Source organism: Sceloporus occidentalis, unplaced genomic scaffold (assembly GCF_023333645.1).
Source record: "Sceloporus occidentalis isolate IW3139 unplaced genomic scaffold, rSceOcc1.0.p SCAF_4, whole genome shotgun sequence".
NCBI classification, from domain to species: Eukaryota; Metazoa; Chordata; class Lepidosauria; order Squamata; family Phrynosomatidae; genus Sceloporus; species Sceloporus occidentalis.
In genome coordinates this window covers 143129414-143148312 of record NW_028316984.1, presented here as the reverse complement: position 1 = coordinate 143148312, position 18899 = coordinate 143129414, and the positions used below count along the sequence as shown (strand labels likewise).

The 18899-nt window shown below is 38.5% G+C and overlaps 2 protein-coding genes across 5 annotated transcripts in view; one reads left to right on the top strand and one right to left on the bottom strand.

The window, feature by feature from the left end:
- Positions 1 to 14792, top strand: part of STARD9 (StAR related lipid transfer domain containing 9) — a 138754-nt gene extending 123962 nt beyond the window's left edge. For all 3 annotated transcript variants that reach the window (XM_089521870.1, XM_089521871.1, XM_089521873.1), the window contains 10 exons: positions 378 to 575; positions 2156 to 2336; positions 2886 to 3032; positions 3476 to 3584; positions 4742 to 4914; positions 5782 to 5846; positions 5941 to 6149; positions 6862 to 6941; positions 7269 to 7427; positions 10714 to 14792. In XM_089521870.1, the coding sequence (XP_089377996.1) occupies positions 378 to 575; positions 2156 to 2336; positions 2886 to 3032; positions 3476 to 3584; positions 4742 to 4914; positions 5782 to 5846; positions 5941 to 6149; positions 6862 to 6941; positions 7269 to 7427; positions 10714 to 10815 (1423 nt within the window). In that variant the 3' untranslated portion in view covers positions 10816 to 14792. The remainder of the gene's footprint in view (positions 1 to 377; positions 576 to 2155; positions 2337 to 2885; positions 3033 to 3475; positions 3585 to 4741; positions 4915 to 5781; positions 5847 to 5940; positions 6150 to 6861; positions 6942 to 7268; positions 7428 to 10713) is intronic.
- A 155-nt stretch (positions 14793 to 14947) lies between these two features.
- The window catches only part of CDAN1 (codanin 1), a 44816-nt gene continuing 40864 nt past the window's right edge, over positions 14948 to 18899 (bottom strand). The window contains exons 26-28 of one of the 2 annotated variants that reach the window (XM_089521869.1): positions 18581 to 18783; positions 16845 to 16952; positions 14948 to 15929 (exon numbers count right to left, since the gene is read on the bottom strand). In XM_089521869.1, coding sequence (XP_089377995.1) covers positions 15804 to 15929; positions 16845 to 16952; positions 18581 to 18783 — 437 coding nt within the window. In that variant the 3' untranslated portion in view covers positions 14948 to 15803. The remainder of the gene's footprint in view (positions 15930 to 16844; positions 16953 to 18580; positions 18784 to 18899) is intronic. The other variant, XR_016280969.1, reaches the window with a different exon arrangement.

Here is an 18899-nt window from a genome sequence, read left to right as displayed (position 1 = left end):
AAGGCTGTAATTCATAAAGGGGGAGGCAGCTTCCCCCATCCACAGCCCACAGGACAACAGCAGTGATATACCACTATTGGTACTAAGCTGAAGTTCTGGCAGAAACTTTTCCTTTAAGTGCTTTATTAGTTCAGAACGAGTCTTTGCTCCACCTCTTCCCAGCAGGGAAAATGGGGACCTAAGCCCTTTATTAGTTACTGTGTGGATACACTGTTAGGCTGAACAAAGAACCTTAGAATCAAATTTGCATGTGTCAAAGAAGGCATTTTCCCCTCTAGTATCTAGAATTTCTTCATCCCCCTTGTGTTCTTGTTGTTTGAAGTTTAAACCAATTTAAGGATGAAGCATCAACCTCTTTCTCCCCATTTCTACTACAGACACAGAAAATCAATCCAAACATTGAGAAAGCAGAGAGAGGAGAGACTTCAATGTTTCAGAAGGAGTCGTAGTCTAAGTCCACAGAAGCATCATAGTCTTTTGCAGAAACAGGACACAAATCAGCGAGAGATCGATCTCCCTAGCCGACGCCGTGAATACCTACAGCAATTGAGACGAGATGTGGTGGAAAATACAAGGTGGGATGGCATGAGAGCTATTTGGAAGCACTTTACATGTTGTTATACAGCAGTGGCAAAGATGAATTTGAACAGACAGAGGAACAGTTTACTTCAAGAAAGTCAAAGTTAGAATCTGTTTCGAACTATTTCATCTTTCTCCATCATCAAAATATAATCAGACCTCCAGATAGTGTAGAGATTTTTTTTAAAAATGTTATGTGAAGTTATGTCTTGCTTATGTATGAGGATATGGCCAAACGTAATTTGTCACATGGTCTTCTACTGATTTGCATACTCCACATCTCATCCCATAATCATCTACACATTTGGTGAGTTCTTTTTTCTCTTCAGAAAAATTCTTTTCTCTAAGCAGGTTCAGGCTTTTTAAGAATTGCTCTGGATGTGATAATAGAAATCTCCATGGCTAGTGCTGGAATGGGTCAGAAATAAGCCGGTTTGCCATATGAAAGAAGTCTTCCATGTGAATCTGCTCATAATTTAAAGGGTTAAAATCCAGCTGTTGGTTCCAACTAAAGTTTATTGTTGTTGTTGTGTGCCTTCAAGTCATTTCTGACTTATGAAGACCCTATCATAGCATTTTCTTGGCAAGCTTTGTTCAGAGGGGGCCATCATCTAAGGTTGGGAGAGTATAACTTACCTGGGTTAGATCTGTTTAATAAGTGGAAGTTATGGAAGTATTGACTTACCAAGTTCCTATTGATCCATTGGTTTTGTTCTAGTTGGACTGACAGTCGCATTTAGGCTTAAAAAGAAATAGCAGGGAGCTCTTTTTTAATCTTTTTGCATTTTTCTATCTGTTTTGCTGTCTGAAATCCAATTTCCTTCTCCCCCATTGTAGTTAGAAAAATGAACAAGTATTAGGCTTAGATGTCCTACCATTGAGAAAGTTAGATTGGTATGTACTCAAGACCAGGTCTTTTCAAAAGCAGCTTCCAAAGGAGGTGAGATGAACTTGTTCTTCATCTTGCTTTAGACATGCAGTAAAAATGGTTATGTTAGGTCTCTAATCACATGCAACTTTTCTTGTGGCATTTTAATTTTAAATGTATTTTAATGCTACATGACATTTTATTGTACAATATGGCTTTTACTTCTGCATTTTTTAATTTTAAGTCTGTATAATTTTTAAAATTTCTGCAATGCATTGCATCAGGCACCAGGTAGGTGGAAGGTGTGGTTTATGCATTTAATAAATAAATCCCCCCTCCCCTATCTGGGATGTAGCTTGGTTTATTTTTGAGAAACTCTTAATTGGGCTCGCTGCTATGAAGTGTTGGCTTGATATTGTTTCTGTTCTTTTATACAATACCATCACACTATGTTGATGGGAATGAACTCCAAATGCTTGTCATCCACCATTAGATGGCCCTCACCAGATTAGAGTATATAAAGAGGGGAAAAAGGCGGCATTCAAAGAACTAGAGAAAGTTACTTTCAAAACTTTAATTTGTTATGTAATTTATAATGAAGCCTCTGTGTGTATGTCTTAAATTATTACTGGTAATGTTGGGAGATTATTTTAACACTTTGTCCTGTTATTCACTGCATTGCTCTTTTTTACTCTTTTTTTCTTTTAGAGTTCAAGAACCAAAAATGAGAATCCAGCATCCCTCAGAGATTGAGTTGTTGCTTCGAGATTATCAGAGGGCCCGAGAGGAGACTAAATCAGAAATTGCTCGTGCACGGGACAAACTTCGAGAAAGAGCTGAGCAAGAAAAGAGACGTATTCGAGAGCAGTTACATTTTCAACTGCAGAAGGCAAATTTTTAACTATTGGAGATGGTGTGTCAGTTTGTGTTAGTATAGGGCTGCACCTCATGGTCTTAAGGCACATGATGCAACAACCTTGGAAAAGTTAAATAGGTCTGAGTGTGATAGTGCTTAGATGAGAGAGTGTTTTAAAGTCTATGGACACCACCTTGGGTTCCATAGAAGATAAGACACAAAACTATTACGTTAAATCAGTTTTCACTCATGGAGCAAGACTTTGCATGCATTATTTATTTTATTAAATAAATGCATTACTGAATTTATTAAATGTATATTCTGCCTTTTTCCCAGTATAAAAGGCAATGTTCAAGATTTTAAAAACACAATGCAATTTTTAAAAACTGTTAGTATGCACATTAAAACAGAATTAAACTAAACTGCAGTTGCCTAGAATTAAGGGCTATCATGTTAACTCTGCTTCACTTTACATACACACACCCACATTTACAGTAAAATCTTGGCCTCTGTAGCTGGGTGAATCAATTCTAAAATAGCCCTCTTTCTATCACTGTCTTAATACTGATTTGTTCTTTATAGGGAGAAGCTAAATTGAAGACTCTTGCAAGCACAAGCACTTTGTGCACAGACTCCACCCTCAGTTTGTCTTCAGGGCCCACATCTGGCTATAATAGTAGTAATGCAGCTACTTCTGCTACTAGTACAATTGGCAAACACGAAGACCAGGTAAAAAAATGATAAGAGAAAGCTTTTATATTAAAAAAAACCCTGATGCTTATCAGTAACTCTGTTTTTTTAAAAGATGGCAATGTGCATAATTGGAAGTAGTATGCTAAGTGAATGAGCTTTATTTACTTCCAAAATGAGAGGTGTGTGCATTCAATAAAATAACAGTTTGGGCAAGCTTGTTTTCAACTGTATATTGCTGCCTCTAAAAATCCTAATAGGTTTGTATGTGAACCAGTTTTGAATAACATGCCTGATGTGCCTCACATAAAGAATGTAAGTGCCCTGTTGGAAAAGAGAATATGTGATTGTTTCACATGTTCAGTTTACAATATTTTATTTAAAAAGAAAAGATGTCTCTGATCATGAAAAGCTGTTAAATTAGAATGTGGTTGTTGGTCACATGAAATATCTTATGAAATTACTTTTCCCCCATAAACCAGACTTCTTCTGAAGATATTGAACAGTCAAGAGAAGGTCCAAGAGGTCGCTCAGCTGTCAGGAATCATCAGCTTTATGTACTTGAACAATGGCAAAAGCGTTCTTCATGTGGTGAGGGTTAAATAAATCAGTTGACAATGAGCAATACATCAAGCATGTGTTGGATGGATCATCTGTTTTTAAGAGATAAAATCAAATATCCTAGAGTTAAAAATATGTTTCATGCATTAGCAATTTGATTAAGAATGCAAGGTAGGTGTAAATAGCTAGTGTACCATGGTAGAATGTGTTTCACATGCTCCAGGGAAATTAAGGTTGTCTTTTTTATTCCTTTATGTAACAAATTCAGAAGACATTAAATGGGGAGCATGTACTCTCCTGTATGGTTAAATGCTATCATTTATCTTTAGATATTACAGAATATATGACAGTGACAAACCAGTGTGGTGTAGTGGTTTGAGCATTGGACTATGACTCTGGAGACCAGGGTTTGATTCCCAGCTCAGCCATGAAACCCACTGGATTACCTTGGGCAAGTCACACTCTCTCAACCTCAAGGGAAGGCAGTGGCGAGCCTCCTCTGAAAATCTTGCCACAAGAATCCCATGATAGACTTGCCTTAGAATCACAATAAATCTGAAATTACTTGAAGGCACACAACAAACAACAAGTGATACATTATTAAAATTAATGAAAGATATTATATCAGTATCAGAGCAAGTTAGTGACACAGAGAGTGCACTGGTGTGGTATTAATTTTATTAGTGTGTGTATGCATGTGCCTTCAAGTCACCCGTTGACATGTGGTCACTTCATTAATTTCATAGGGTTTTCTTAGGCAAGGAATACTTAGGCAAGGTTTTGCCAGTTCCTTCTTCTGAAATACAGCCTACAGCAGGATATCCATTGGCAGTCTCCTGTCCAAGTACTAACCAGAGCTTCCAAGATTTGACAGGATTCTTGTGCCTTTAGGTTAAACGCCTGGCACTAAGGAAGAACTAACTATGCTCAGCTTGGTTTAGAATCAAGACAACAGTTATGAGCCTTTTCCCACTTATTTTTCAAGAATTCATTTCTGGCGCATAAGTTTTTATTGTATGCAATCCTTTCTAAGATGTTTTTAAGTTCTTGCTTGTCACTTGAGAAGCATAGTAAGGGGGCAGGGGTAGTCACCATTGCATCTTCCACCTAAAAAAGGGTAATCCAAATCAAATCCAGAATGTAAGGCTGGAGTAGTACATACTCCTTATTTGTCTCATCTGTTTCAGAGATTTTTCCTATGACCTCTTCAACCATGGAGAGGAGCAATATCCTCTCACCACTGGCTTCCAACCATATGTATTCTCATAGACTAAATGTTTCACCAAGCACCTTTCCAGCCTCTCCTATGAAAGGATTTGAAGATATGTCCAAACATGTCTTGGCTAATGCTACTGCAGAGGTAAGTAGATGAGTGTTGTTGGTATTACTGTGTCCTAGTGGAGTAGGAAAATGGGGGAATCCCAAAAGATAATTTTGTGAAATTCTGCTTCATAGCTGTCAAAGACAACTGAAATTTGAAGTGTGGCAGTGCACCTGACAACAGCACAGTTGATCATCCATGACTTGAAAATATTATCTTCCTCCCCATTCCATTTTTGTATAAGGGGCATCATTTTACTAACCCATTGTATATATTGGGACTTGAGCACTCACAGATTTTGGTATCTACAGGGGTGGGGGAGATGTCCTGGAATCAAACCTCAGCAGATACCAAGGGCTCACTGTACTAACTTCAGCTGTTTTTGAGCTGAAGTGGGAATGTTTTGCTTACAATAGCAGAAGTTTATGCATATCAAAGATAGGTACTTTCCTTTGTCCATGATAGTGTCAATGTTATATCTTAAGAAGAGTGGTGTTGAAAGAGCTATAAAAAGGCTGCACCAACAGTATACATGTGATAGATGATGTGATGTGGCACTAAAGTAATATTAAGGGGAGCAACACCATATGTTGTTTAACTTTCTGGTGGGAGATGACTTGCTTACAACATAGATTGTCCAGTGACTCGCAAAAAGGAGGCCCAGCCCTTATATTTGAATGGACTAATTAATACACCAAAAATGCCCTTTTCAGACTCAGCACTTGTCACTGGATTTAAACAAAGCTGAATCATATGTAATGGGCTTGTGACTTCCTGAATCATTTTTATATTATATTTTGTTATAAGTGTTTTAAACTTTTATTTTAAAAGCCATGAGTCTTTTCTAGAAAAGTAAAGTAGTCCAATAGATAACGATGATTCTAATTAATTCTAATTGCTCCAAAGGTTATGGCAGTGTGTTCAAATGACTTGAAGAATCTTTACAATGGCCAAGCAACTGCTGGTTGGAAGTAAGTTTAAAACAAAAACTTCAGCATTTTCTTAAGCAGTACTACCTTCTTTTTTTAAAAAACAAACAACTTTTGTGATGTCTTTCTCAATTAGATACCAATGTGTGGAGAAGGATGTTCTGGTTTATTATAAAGGATTTTCATCATGTGCAACAAAGCATGGCTTTTTGGGTGCAGGAGTGATCAAGAGACCTCTGTCCACTGTTTTATGTATGCTGAAGGACGCTAGTAAAAGACATTTGTATGATAAAACCATTACCACGGCTCAAGTACATAAAAAAATAACGAGCAATATTGAGTTAGGTGAGTATATTTTTATCCCTTTTTTTGTCTGCATAACAGAAATGAGTCATTACTGTCAGTGGCCTGGATTATTTTCCTATTGTAGTTTATGATGTTTTTTAGAAAGCCCAAAATTGTAGCAGAGAAACTACTTACTCAAAATGTCATGCCAAGTTGTGGGATATATACCAGAACTCAATCGTATCCAAAGTCTGTAGGCATCTGGAAGTGATCTTGGATAATGTTGCCTGAGTAGTGCAATAAATGTTAAAGATGAAGTCTTGACAAAGGAAGCAAAGAACAAGGAAGAAAACACAGGGTGTATTTTAAAGCAGGGATGGACAACTGGGGAGACTCCAGGAGCCACTTTTTTGGACCATGCAACCATCCACTTTTTTTGGACCATGCCCAAAGACCACTTCTGTTTTTAAAACCAGGCGTTTTTGATGTTCAGTAATTTGGGGGGGGGGGGGGGGTTTCTATGGGCTTTAAGGGCACCTTTGGGTTAGCAGAATAAGGGCCAGTATGGTGAAAGGGAGGTAAGCAAGATGTGTTAAGATCTCCTTCCCAGGTTCTGTTTTGCTGAAACTCACTGCACCTCTTCATAACTGTAACACTCCAGATCAACATCTAGTTCCATCTTTTTTTGATTGCTGTGTTGCTTTTCTGTAGTTTGACAAACCCTGTGAATGAAGGCAAAAATAAAGCCTCTACCCTTTGGATTTAATTACAGTGTATGTGGTGAGTGACGTTTCTTTGTGTTACCAAAAGCAACCAAGAGACTTCTGCTGCATTTCTGTAGAAGCCAGAGAGGTAAATATATCAATGTCCTTAATATAGCTTCAGCCAGGACAGCGTACAGAAGTAACCAAACAAATTTAGTGATGCAAGTTTGGAAAGTTTCATGCAACTTTAATTCAAGTTTAATGCAACTTGACTACAGTTCATTATTGCCCTCTCACACTCTTGAACGGACATACATTTTTATTTTCAGTAATTAAATCAGCTAGGTTAATAACAAGCTGTTCTTTTTCTCTTAGCAAAAAATCTCATGTAAAATAATAAAGGCTAGGTGGAAATGACAAAGGAGAACACCACCACAATTGTTGCTAATAACTCTTGATACTTTCTTGTATCCAGGAGAATGTGTGCATCCTAGCTATTCAATCTGTTTATGAAGAATCTATGCCTCGTCCTTGTAAAGACATGGTACGAGGAGAGATCTTGCCCAGTGCATGGATATTGGAGCCTGATACAGTGAATGGAAAGGACATCACCAAAGTGATCTATATGGTACAGGTAAGTGGTTAAGAAGCAGAAACAAGCGTTCATGTAGCACTTACGATACATTAAAAGACCCTTCTTCCTAGCCAGTTAAATACCAAAGGGGTTCCACAGTGCGGTGATAGCCACTGAGTAGGCTCTCTCTTGTCCTTGCCAATGGTACCTGTGATGGTGGTGGGACAGAAAAAGCCTACTCCCCAAAATCTTACGGTTCAGGCAGGCTTGTATAGGAAGAGCCCCACAGATTGTGTAACAGTAATCCAAAGAGAATGTAATTAAAGGATATGTTTCCATGATAGGATCTGGTATCTCCTGGACAGTTATAGCCCATTACTTTCAACTGTCCAAATGCATTTTTAGCCACCACTGAAGCCTGGGGTATTCAGGTTCTGGGTTCAGTCCAGACGTTCACCTAAGTTACGTAGCTGAGATTTTAGGGGAACATAACCTTAACCAGGCTGAACCCGTTCCCTGATCTGTGCTTTGACTTACTAGGAGCACCTCTGCCTTGTCCAGATTAAGCTTTCAGTTCATTCACCAATTTGTTCAGCCTCACCCAATAAAAATGGCATTAGGTGCAACCATTCTATTTAATGCGTGTTGGAAACAAAGGTCAGGGTGCTGGAGCCACTGCATATGGAAAAAGGAGAGCTACAATCAGATTATCTCTTGGAAACACACGAACAGGACAGGCTGCTAATACTGCTGTTATTTCCCAGCAACTGGTACTCCAGAGAATCTTTCCTCTAATATTGGAGGTACTATATAGTCATCATGACTAGTAGGCACTGATATGGTTTTTCTGGGTACTAAAATATTTCTAAATAGGTGGCCTAATGGCATCTTATGGAAACAGTCCATATTTTTTATTGTGCCTGGTATAAAGCAGTTCACCTTAATGAAGAACTAAAATCCACATGTTAATTTTTGCACCATTTCCAGCTCTACATTATTTCACTATAGCAATCATTAGCATGGAGTTTGCCATTTTTAACATCTGGCATACTCTGGAATTGTTGCTTTTATGGAGCCATAAATTACAACAAAAGTCTTTCTTCCTGGTCAGTCATCACCAATTTAGACCCCACCAGTGTATATGTGAAGCTGCCCCCCCCCCCCTCAGCTCCAAAAACAAGTGTTTCACATGATACTCAGACTGAACAGCATTTGCAATTTTCTTTCGCCTTCAGCCAATTTGTAGAGACTTTTTTGGAACTCTTCATAATCCCTTTGTTTCTACCAATCTGAATAATTTGTCATTAAATCTACCACTTTACAAGACCCCCTTAAAGTTTACTCAAGCATTGTTGTTGATGAACTTGATCAAGTTTTTTTGAAAACCAAAGCATGCTAAACTGCTACTGGTAGTGGCAGTATGGATGGTGATCTAGGCAGCAGTGTCAAAGACACTGTGGCAATGGGGAGCGGGTACAGCATAGTCACTATCAAGAGAAAAATCCACTCAAAAAAGAAACAGGGCAACTTTTTCTGGCAAGTGTGGCTTTTTGTTCTGTCTCTGCTCTTGCTCCGACTGTGTAGCTGACAAAAACTGCCTTATGTTGGATCATGTTGGAATGCTATGCTGGTGGAGTAAATTATGCTTATTGATAGTCTCAAAGAACTAAACAAGACTGGTGAGGGCTTGACTACTAAAGAAGCCATTTTAATTCAACAAGACATATTTGTATGTTTGGCAAATTTTTCTTTTAACGGTTTGCACCAATTTACCTTGAAGAGTATTGTATTGTACAATGGGCCCTCTCTTTATGTTGGGGATCCGTTCTGGACCCCCCCCCCCGGCATAAGGGAAAATCCACATATGCATGTGACCCATAGGAAACAATGGGGTGCGTGCACGCACGCCAGTTTATTGTCATGTAGCGTCCACGTAAGCAGGAAGCTGCATATAGTGTGCTTGCGTATGGTGCAGGCACACTGTATATTCATTGTTTTTTGTGGGTTTTTCGGGCTATGTGGCCATGTTCTATATTCATTGCTTATTTTGTACCCCAACACTGCAACTGAATCATTGGTGGCTTTTAAAAATGAACTAGAGAAGGCAGGCCAGATTAGCACAGCCCTGTCAAATCTATTGCTGACTCTAAGTTTATAAATGCTGCTGTGAAAAGTAAGCCATAGCATACTTCCATGGAACAGATATGTATGTTTTATCAGCACCTCTGCCTACCTTCCGAACTTAATCTTTAAATAACATGTTAATTTCCCTTCTGTAAGGAAAAAATGTTAGCTGGAAATCATGACCGCAGTTATGAATGTATAGATTTACACATTTATAACTGATACATACAGTATCCACCATTCCTATATATTCAGTGATGTTGGGAATATGTAAGGGATCATAAAAATCTCCGAATCCTGATTTACTGGGCCTCAGCTGCTCTGACATGAATCTGTTGTACTGTTAATCAGGATGCAACAGTGTGACCTTTTCCTCTCTAATCCCAAGAGTGATCTCCAGTGTGAGGAGGAAGTGCAAATGGGATCCTGCTTCTGACAACTGCAGCGGAGATTGCTTGCAGGACTGCACTGCAGTGATTAAAGATCTGAGGAGAATTCTGAAAATATACATTAACAGAACAGCCCTAGACAATCTGACACTCCCTTTCCCTTTTCTTAATGAAATCCCTGGGGAGAAAGGTATTTGGTTTCTACAATAGGTAAATGGCTTAAGGCTTGTATTAGCTTAGCACATGATGCTGCCCAGCTCCTGTAACTTACCATTATCACAGCCCATTCCACCAGGACAGGTGCAGCCGAGATTTGCAGAGCAGTTCTATTGGCGAATCCATCCACCTTTATCAAAACAATATCCTTTAGCTAATTCCTTTGGCGTGAGAATTCTTTAGGAATTTCAGAATCATCTGCCCCCCCCCCCCCCCGTGACAACCTTATTTGTGGAAACATCTTATTGTGCATATCTGCTCCTCTGTAAACAAGTACATTGCATACTTACTCTTGTGTGCAGAGACAGCTGCAGTCCCACCTTTTTTTGAGGGGCACGGGATTGCTCCTCTGACTCTTTGCATGGCTTCAAAAGAACTATTGAGAGGCATCAGAATTTGCTGAAGCAAAGCCTAAATGTGTATGTCAGCAGTAGAGCTAAGGGAAACCTGCAGAGCATCCCTTGCTAGTAATCCTGTGAAAACCTTTTTGCACATGTGCTGAAGGGGTTTTGATCTGATTTTTACCTGCTAGACATGAACTATCTCAAGCTAGACGAGATATGAGTATGCAGTGTGCAACTAACCAAAACTACTGCTAATGCTCTCTTTTATTTTAGGTTGACCTTGGTGCCCCAGCCATTCCTGCAAGTCTTCTGAGCTCTGTTGCCAAGAGACAACCTTTGGTGATTGCTAGGCTTGCTCACTTTCTGGCTAGTTAGGTATGTGTGATACACACTGTCCACAAATTCATGAATTTCAGTAAGAAAATGTAAATACCAGCAATGGCTGAATCTGTTTTCCAAAAAGCTCTAGAACTGGAGAGAGGAAGGCCTAAGAAACCTCACCAGACTACACAAAGGAGCATCCACTTTATAGACGCTGTACCAAGAAACCAAACACTGCCAAAGGGTCAAGTCCTTTGATAGAGCTTTCCTGTTCTGTCCTTGAGAAAAGGGACACTTTTACACAGTGGCCAAATGAGTTCCTTTCACAGACTACCAACACTGACTGAAACCTTATTACAAGAATTTACAATTTTAAAATGAAAATTTTCTTCAATCAGATTACTGGGAAACTGCTGGTACAGTATGACACAAAACCACCTTGAACTTTTTGACAGGTATTTTTTATGGACCACATTGAAGCAAAACTACTGTAATTCTCTTTGTAATGTGCCCAACTAAAAGCGTGGTTCTAAATGAAGAACTCGTAATAATCATTGTACAAAATCAACTTTGCTACTTAGACAACCTTCCAATCCTCTCAAGGTGAAGTAAGGTATGTGAACCTCTAGGCATTTAACAAAAAACTTGTTGAGGTATTAAGATGAAACAAAGCTCAGGCAGAGACACAGTATTCTACAAAATCACTGTATCATAGGCCTAAGTGCTCAAACTGGAGAAACCAAATTGGCAGCTATAAAAGCAGAGCAGACACACTAGTTTACTGCATAGTTTACAATGTAACAACTGTTCAATGACTTCTGAATTGGGACTTTTGTGCATCCCAAATTCATCTGTCACTAAAAGAGCCCTAGAATAGATAAAATAAATATGCTTATAGTAGGATAAATCAGTGGTTTTACACTAGGCTGAAATGGTTTAGGGTTTCATTGCTGCACTTACTAGGAGTTCAAATCTGAACTTTCCCTACATATTTAACAGTACTTCACATGAACCGTTCTACTGTGTTAACTGCATTTGCTTTGCAGTTCAACTCAATTCTGATGTCAGTTCTGGATTGTTATAACCAACCTGATTCTATCAGATAAATTACATTTTTTAAAAAATGTGTCTCATCCATATTCTCTTCTTACCTCTCCTATAAACTAGTGTTTAAAAGCATGTTTTATTCATAGGGAGGCGTCTGATATTCAGCAGATTGTTTCTAAAAACAGCAGCTAAGAAACCCAAGTAGAATAGTGCTGTATATTTTGACAGCTACTGCATCATTTTCTGCCAGCCTGCTTTTGTTAGTTAGAAGCCTGCTTCTTGAGCTTAGTGTCTCTCCAACAATGTTATATCAAGAGCCGTTTACTGCTTCCAACGTATTTGCAACATTAAGTGTGAGCAACAGAGAAAATACTTGATTTTGAACAACTTTTCTTCACTGTACTGCACAATTCCTGCTGTGTTAATTCAGTGAATATTATCATGAGCTACTACATAGTTGTTGTTTCTCACAATAGATATGAAGCAATGACCACAGCTGTGAAAGAGTGAAAAGTACATAATTTTCTGTTGACATTGTTGGTGTATGATAACACTTCAGCTTAATAATTGCTACAGAGTAGTTATGGCAGCTAATGGCAGGATTCCAATGGCTATGTACAGACACCACGGTGTTTCCATATCTTCCCTGTGCTACTGCTATGGTATGTAATATAGCACACAAAGGAGGGAAAACTTCCACCTCCTCATGAGTATGTGGAAGTGCCTTTGACTCTGGGATACCAGTCGACTATGGTTTGGCGGCATTTTATTTTTTTAAAATGGGGTTGGTAATCCATTTCAAACCTCAGTAATTCACAAATCTAGCTGGAGACCCTGTGAAACTTTCAGCAGCACAATTCGAGCTGCAATCCAATACACATTTACTTGGGAGTAGTTTTACTGAATTGATTATGATCCACTTTTAAATATGGATATGATTGAGCTGTTAATCCATCTGTAAGTACAGAAACAAAGCACACAAGTTTCATTTTATGACTGACAGAAATAAAAGTAAGCTTTGCCAAGTGATAGCAACTGCTACCTTCCATCATCTAGAATACTAGTTTTGTAGTCCATTGAATTTGGGGGGGAAGGAGGATTGTGCACAGTAGCAGCAATCACAACATTTAAGATGGGAAGTATTAACTGATTTAGGATATCTTTCCAATTATTATTGGAAACAGTATTATTATTGGCTGCGTATTTGCTGTTAGTTTATTTTTCCCTTTATTTTGGGGGGTTTGGCACTCTGTTAATGAAGAGGAACAACATCTAAGATGGACTTTACTCTTAACACAGATGGTGCCTACTGAAGGATGTCTTATTGTACAGTGCATCAGATGTTTATTTTTATAACTGCATATAATTGTTTTCTACGTTTACAAATTAAGTTATTTATATAAGCTTATTTTGAGATGATTTTATATGCTGAAGCTAATTATTATTTTTTATAGGTATTCAATTAAAGTATGCTTTTTAGAAATAACTGATATTTCAAAAATACTATTTATATAATAAATGTTTTCCTTTGCACCTATAACACTATGGTACCTGTGAATGCCTAAAGTGGGAAGAATAGTCTTAAAAGTGGGACAAAACTATTTTCTGTAAAATCTTCTACTAAATGTGGTAGAACACACCCGTTTACTGTAACATGCCTTTAGCCCATATCTGCTTTTAACCAAGATTGCTATTTTCATATCCTCACAATAAATAATTTTTATATATAGAAAAGGATGAGAGGTGCACCTTTTTGTTTGTCTGTTTGCTTTGAATAGTTACATGTCAAGCCATTGTTAATTGTTTCTTTGTTGGCTACATTTCTTCACTTGACTGCAAACACTACGCTCAATATTATTATACCCAACTAGAAGAGACTCAATCAATGGAATTCAACTAGTGAACAATTGATTCAATAGGTCTACTCTGATTTGAAGTAACAATAGGATTCCAGCCATTCTGTGTTACTGTTTCAGGTCTCTCAGAACTTGCATTTTCTAAGAAAAACACCTGGGGTCCATCCTCTACCCAACTAATCCACACAGAATTCTTTCAATGAGGAGATTCATGCCAAATGTAGAAAATAACTAGAGGCCAAGTAGATTTTTTATAAATGTTTCATCAAATTCCTTAAGTCAAAATCACTAATATATTTTTAATTATTGGCTTTATATCCCACCTTGCTCCCAAAATGGGATTCAACTCACCTCACCATCCCATTCATTAAATTTATTTTGGCACACTTATGTACCCTGAAGGTGAGATATCTCCAAGACCCCAGTGTCGCCAATTGCTCTGCTCAGGTCCTGCAGATTCATGCCCATGATTTCCCTAATTGAATCTAGCCACCTGATATGCGGTCTTCCTCTACTGCCCTCCATCTTTCCTGGCATTATTATCTTCTAGCGAGTCATGCCTTCTCTCTCATGATGTGGCCAAAGCATGACAGCCTCAGTTTTGTCATCTTGGCTTCCAATGAGAGTTCAGGCTTAATTTGTTCCAGGGACTCATTTGTTCAACTTTTTGGCTGTCCATACTATCATCAGCAGTCTTCTCCAGCACCACATCTCAAATGAGTGGATTTTCTTCTTGTCCGTTTTTTTCACTGTTCAGCTCTCACATCCCGTACATGACAATGGAGAATATTATGGCTTGGACGATTCTGATTTTAGTGCTCAGTTGTATGTATGTCTTTCATCTTTAGGATCTTGTCTCGTTCTTTCATAGCTGCCCTTCCCATTCCAAGTCTTCTTATTTCTTGACTACAGTCACCATTCCGATCAGTGTTTGATCCCAGGTACAGGAACTCTTTTAACTACTACAATTTCTTCACTGTCTAGGTTGAATTTATGTATTCCTTCATATGTATAGACAAAATTATTACAGTGTCTCCTTAGTATCTGCTGGGATTTGGTTCCAAGACTCTAAAATGCATGGGTGCTTAAGTGCTATTATATACAGTGGAATGTTAAAATGGGTGTTCCTGATATAAAAGTGGCAAAATCAAGGTTTGCTTTTTGGAATTGATTAAAAATGTATTTTGAAGCTGTGGATGGTTGAATTCATTGATATGGAGGGCCAACTGTGCCAGGTATGAACAAGTTCAGTCTATTCAATATATGTCTATAACCACAGTCAATCAGGTTTTCCAAATAAAATTATGTTTCTGTATTGCAAGAAAGAAAGGTAGGGGAGAGGAGGACAGTTCATACAAAACCTTGTGCCAAACAGATGTTTCATGAGACCTTGACCATATTACTTTTTACAGAAAAGTATATACAATTCTAAACCACATCCAGAAAAAAACTGACTTACTGAAATATAAATGTTATAGTCCCAGAAAAAAATAATTTCAGACTCTTTCAATGCATTCTTCCATATTTAAGGACTCTATCATCACCTAGTACTGTTTTCTCAATATAATTTAAGGGTCTCTAGTTATTACAGAAACAAATACAAAAGGCAGGGTTTTTTTTTTGTAAAAGGCAAACAATATTTTCTTTTTAAAGTCCAAAGCCAGTGCTTGATATCTGAGCAGTGATTATATTCTAAGGCATGATTTGACCTTTTAAAAAGACTTAATTTTTAGATGATCAAATACAAGCCTTTAATAAACTAAATACAAGTCCCCCAGTCTCTTCTTAAGGCCACATATGGACTTACTACTGGAACAACAAAATTCTCTGTAAACAAGAATCCTCATACTTAGCTAGCATCTACTCCTCCACCTTTTACATGTTTGTGCAGATTACAGTCCATCTCCTCACCCTTTAGGTGTAAAATCCACATGCTTTCATGCAGAAACAGATTTGTCCCTGCAATTCCTATTTCCTATTAAGGTGCTTAAAGCATTTCTTCATGGAAAAGTGTGCATTTTGCCTTTAAATTTGGCCATCATTTGAAGGCGGCCAGCTGGTGCTCCAACTATATTGCCTGAATGCAACCACATGCAGGGCATTCACAAACAACTTCACAGTTTAAATATTGTGCTTCGGCTAACTTTGTGCCGCCACTGTCCCTCTAGACTGGCCCACCAATTCGTAGGCCAGAGTCTTTGGTTCTGCAATGTAATTCTCAGATATGAATATTTTTGATAAAGATTCTAGCTCCTTTGAGAAATCCTGCAAGAAAAGAAAAGAATACAGAGAAAAATAAAGTAACAAACACAGGCATACACCTGCATTAAATCATTTGGTTAATGTAGACACAATGTATGGGCCTTAATGGAGCTGAATAGTACCCGGGTCAATTACTGCCTATGCTATTTTGTATTTACTGTTTAATATAATTTTGTACAACAAGAATTTTTATTGATCAGTAGCACAGAATTTTTTTTAAAATAAAAGGCCAAATACAAACAGCATTCTGTTAATCTCCAGTTTTGCTTTGCTGTTTCTATCTTTTCCAAAGTCATTGTTTGCTTGTCTTAGAATGTATCCACACTGGAGAAATAAAGCAGTTTGACACCATTTTAACTGCCATGCTCCATCATGTGGAATCCTGGTTTTTGTAGTTTGTTGAGATATTCAGCTTCATCTGTCAAGAGAGCTCTGGTGCCTCACCAAACTACAAATCTCACAATTCTGTAGGATAATAATGGCAGTTAAAGTGGTGTCAGACTGCTTTATTTCTGCAGTGTGGATACACCCTTAGTTTCCAGTTTTCTGGCAATTAAAGGAATTGCCATCTTTATTTAAACGGGGTGACACTTTATTTTACATTAAAAATATGGCTGATTTTTCTACCACAAAGCTCTCCAAAGTAGATTACGCACAATTACAATTTCATTTTCCCCTTCTAAATATTAAAACAAACTTGAAAACTTGTCAAAGTAGATGGATTTTTATTATTTTCACTGTGAAACTAATTTAACAGTGCCACCACAAAAAGTGACTTATTTCTAATGGGTGGCTAACAAAGGCATCCGAAACAAAATTCTTAAATCTGTGAACTTAGGTTTCCCAAATGGTTTTACAGGAAAGAAGGTCCTTAAACACCTTCTGTGCCTAACTTTAAAAGCAAGCATAGATACTTACTAAAGGCCAAGAGAGTTCCAAAAGTTTGTGCAAATTGCTCTGTATCTCTTTTTCTGTCATTAAGCCATTTTCAACAAGCCCATGAAGCACGAACAAGAATAAGTCCCACTGCAAAAGAAAGGAGGAGCATCAGAGACCTTCAAATAAAGTGTAGTTGTATATAGTGATAACAGAAATTCTGCTCAAGTAGAAGAACTGCCAACTGGAGAAAAATGACCACGTGAAAAGATGCACAATGATCTTTTTTTTTTAAAGAGGCAAAGTATTTACCACACTACTTCACTGTAACGTCAGTCTATCTGAAGTTACACTTAGTAACATAATAATTCACAAATGGATTTCAGGTAAGCAACTGTAAGTAGTCACACAAAGCACAAGACACAAAGTTGAGGAAATAAAAGCCTTATTCCAGTTAAATCATATATTTTCACCTTAAGTGAGAAATCAGTTGACTTGCTATGGTTATCTGCATTTGCCTGGAGGAGAGCGATTTACTAGTAAGTACCAACGTCTTCCATTTAAGAACTTGATAGTACAATTAGCCTTTGACTTTCACAGCTTTGATACTAGCAGCTTTATGTGGGCTCTGTGTTAGTCCCTGTGTGCAAGCACACTCCTCCTTTCTCATGGGCTTTCCACCTCGGAGGAAAAGCCCAGGAGAGGGAGCAGCCAGGAAGGGTGTACACATGCCCCTCCTGCCTTCCCCCATGCTATAGCCATCTGAGAAGCTGGCTATAGCATGGGAGAAGAAAGAGGAGAGTGAGACACCCCCACACACACACACCTTCCCCTGTGCTTTATCCAGCTGAGGGAAGCCAGCTATTGGATAGGGGGAGGCTGAAGAGCACATGAATGCCTCTCCTGCCTTCCCCCGCTTATTCACAATTTTCCCACTTTGGCAGGGGGCTTGTGCCCCTAACCTCCACAAAAGTGGGGGACTGACTATATTATACACCAAAATTCACTAACTGTAGTCGCTTAACATTTTTGAAAGCTACTCTCACCAACAGGCAGAGAAAAGAAAGGTTCATTTGAATAGTCATTTTTGGCATTAAGTCCCAGAATCCCCCAGACAAGCATTACTAGAGGCCAAGCTGGCTGAGGGATTCTAGAATCTGTAGTCTAGAAATGTAACTTTCCCCGGTTCCCCTTCCCCCAATAAAGAATGAAGGAAGAGCAGCTGGCTTTCACTTTCTCGCACTACTTGCTTCTGTTCTTTTTCTCAGCCTTCCTGTTCTTCTTGTGACATAGGCTCTTCCTTTTCCTCTTTGAAAGACTGCTATGTTATATGATTTTGTAGTCTTTTGTTAAGCAAGTCTTCTAAATTCTCAAGAGACAAGGCTCCCATAGAGGGAGTATAAAGCAGGCCACTATTTCCATATACCTGCCTGTATCTTGAAATAATCTCTTGAGGCCTTCCTGGGTTCTTTAGATGAGCAAAATCCCTACCCAATGACACCACTGTTTAGTGGTTTCCCAGCTTTTGCAGAGTCTCCCCAACCTTCTAAAATGCCTCTCTTGAGTTGCACTTACAAGGCAGTTGGAGCTTTATGCTAAAATCTTTTTTTGGTGCCACTTTTTTTTTTTTTTTTGCCTTACACACCACCACTGGAACATGGCCTCAAGCCACTTGGCAAAAGCTGGATTTGATTTTAAGCAGTTTCTCATCCTAGCAGTATGAGGCAGAGGTAAGTGGGTAAGTGAAAAGCAGCTCTAAAACCATGAAAAAGCCCTACCTTGTGCTGTTTGCTGTCTGCAAGGTAGGAAACATTCTTCCCACTGAAGATCAACTGTAATGGTACGGGTGTCTGGAAGTCTTCTTTCCAAATGGAGAACAGGGATTTTAGAAGGTTAGATGTAAGGTGGTTCTTTGCTTGCTGCTGTTCCTGCTTTTGGGACACCTGAAAATTCAGTCCCCGGATAGGAACATGACCTGAAACTACAAGCAGCCATGATAGAAATGTTAGACTTTCCTGACACAGTTCTTTTTGATCACAGAAAAGGATGGCGTTTGAAGGAGTCAACTCTTCTTCGTGGTCTCTGCCTCTGCAGTTA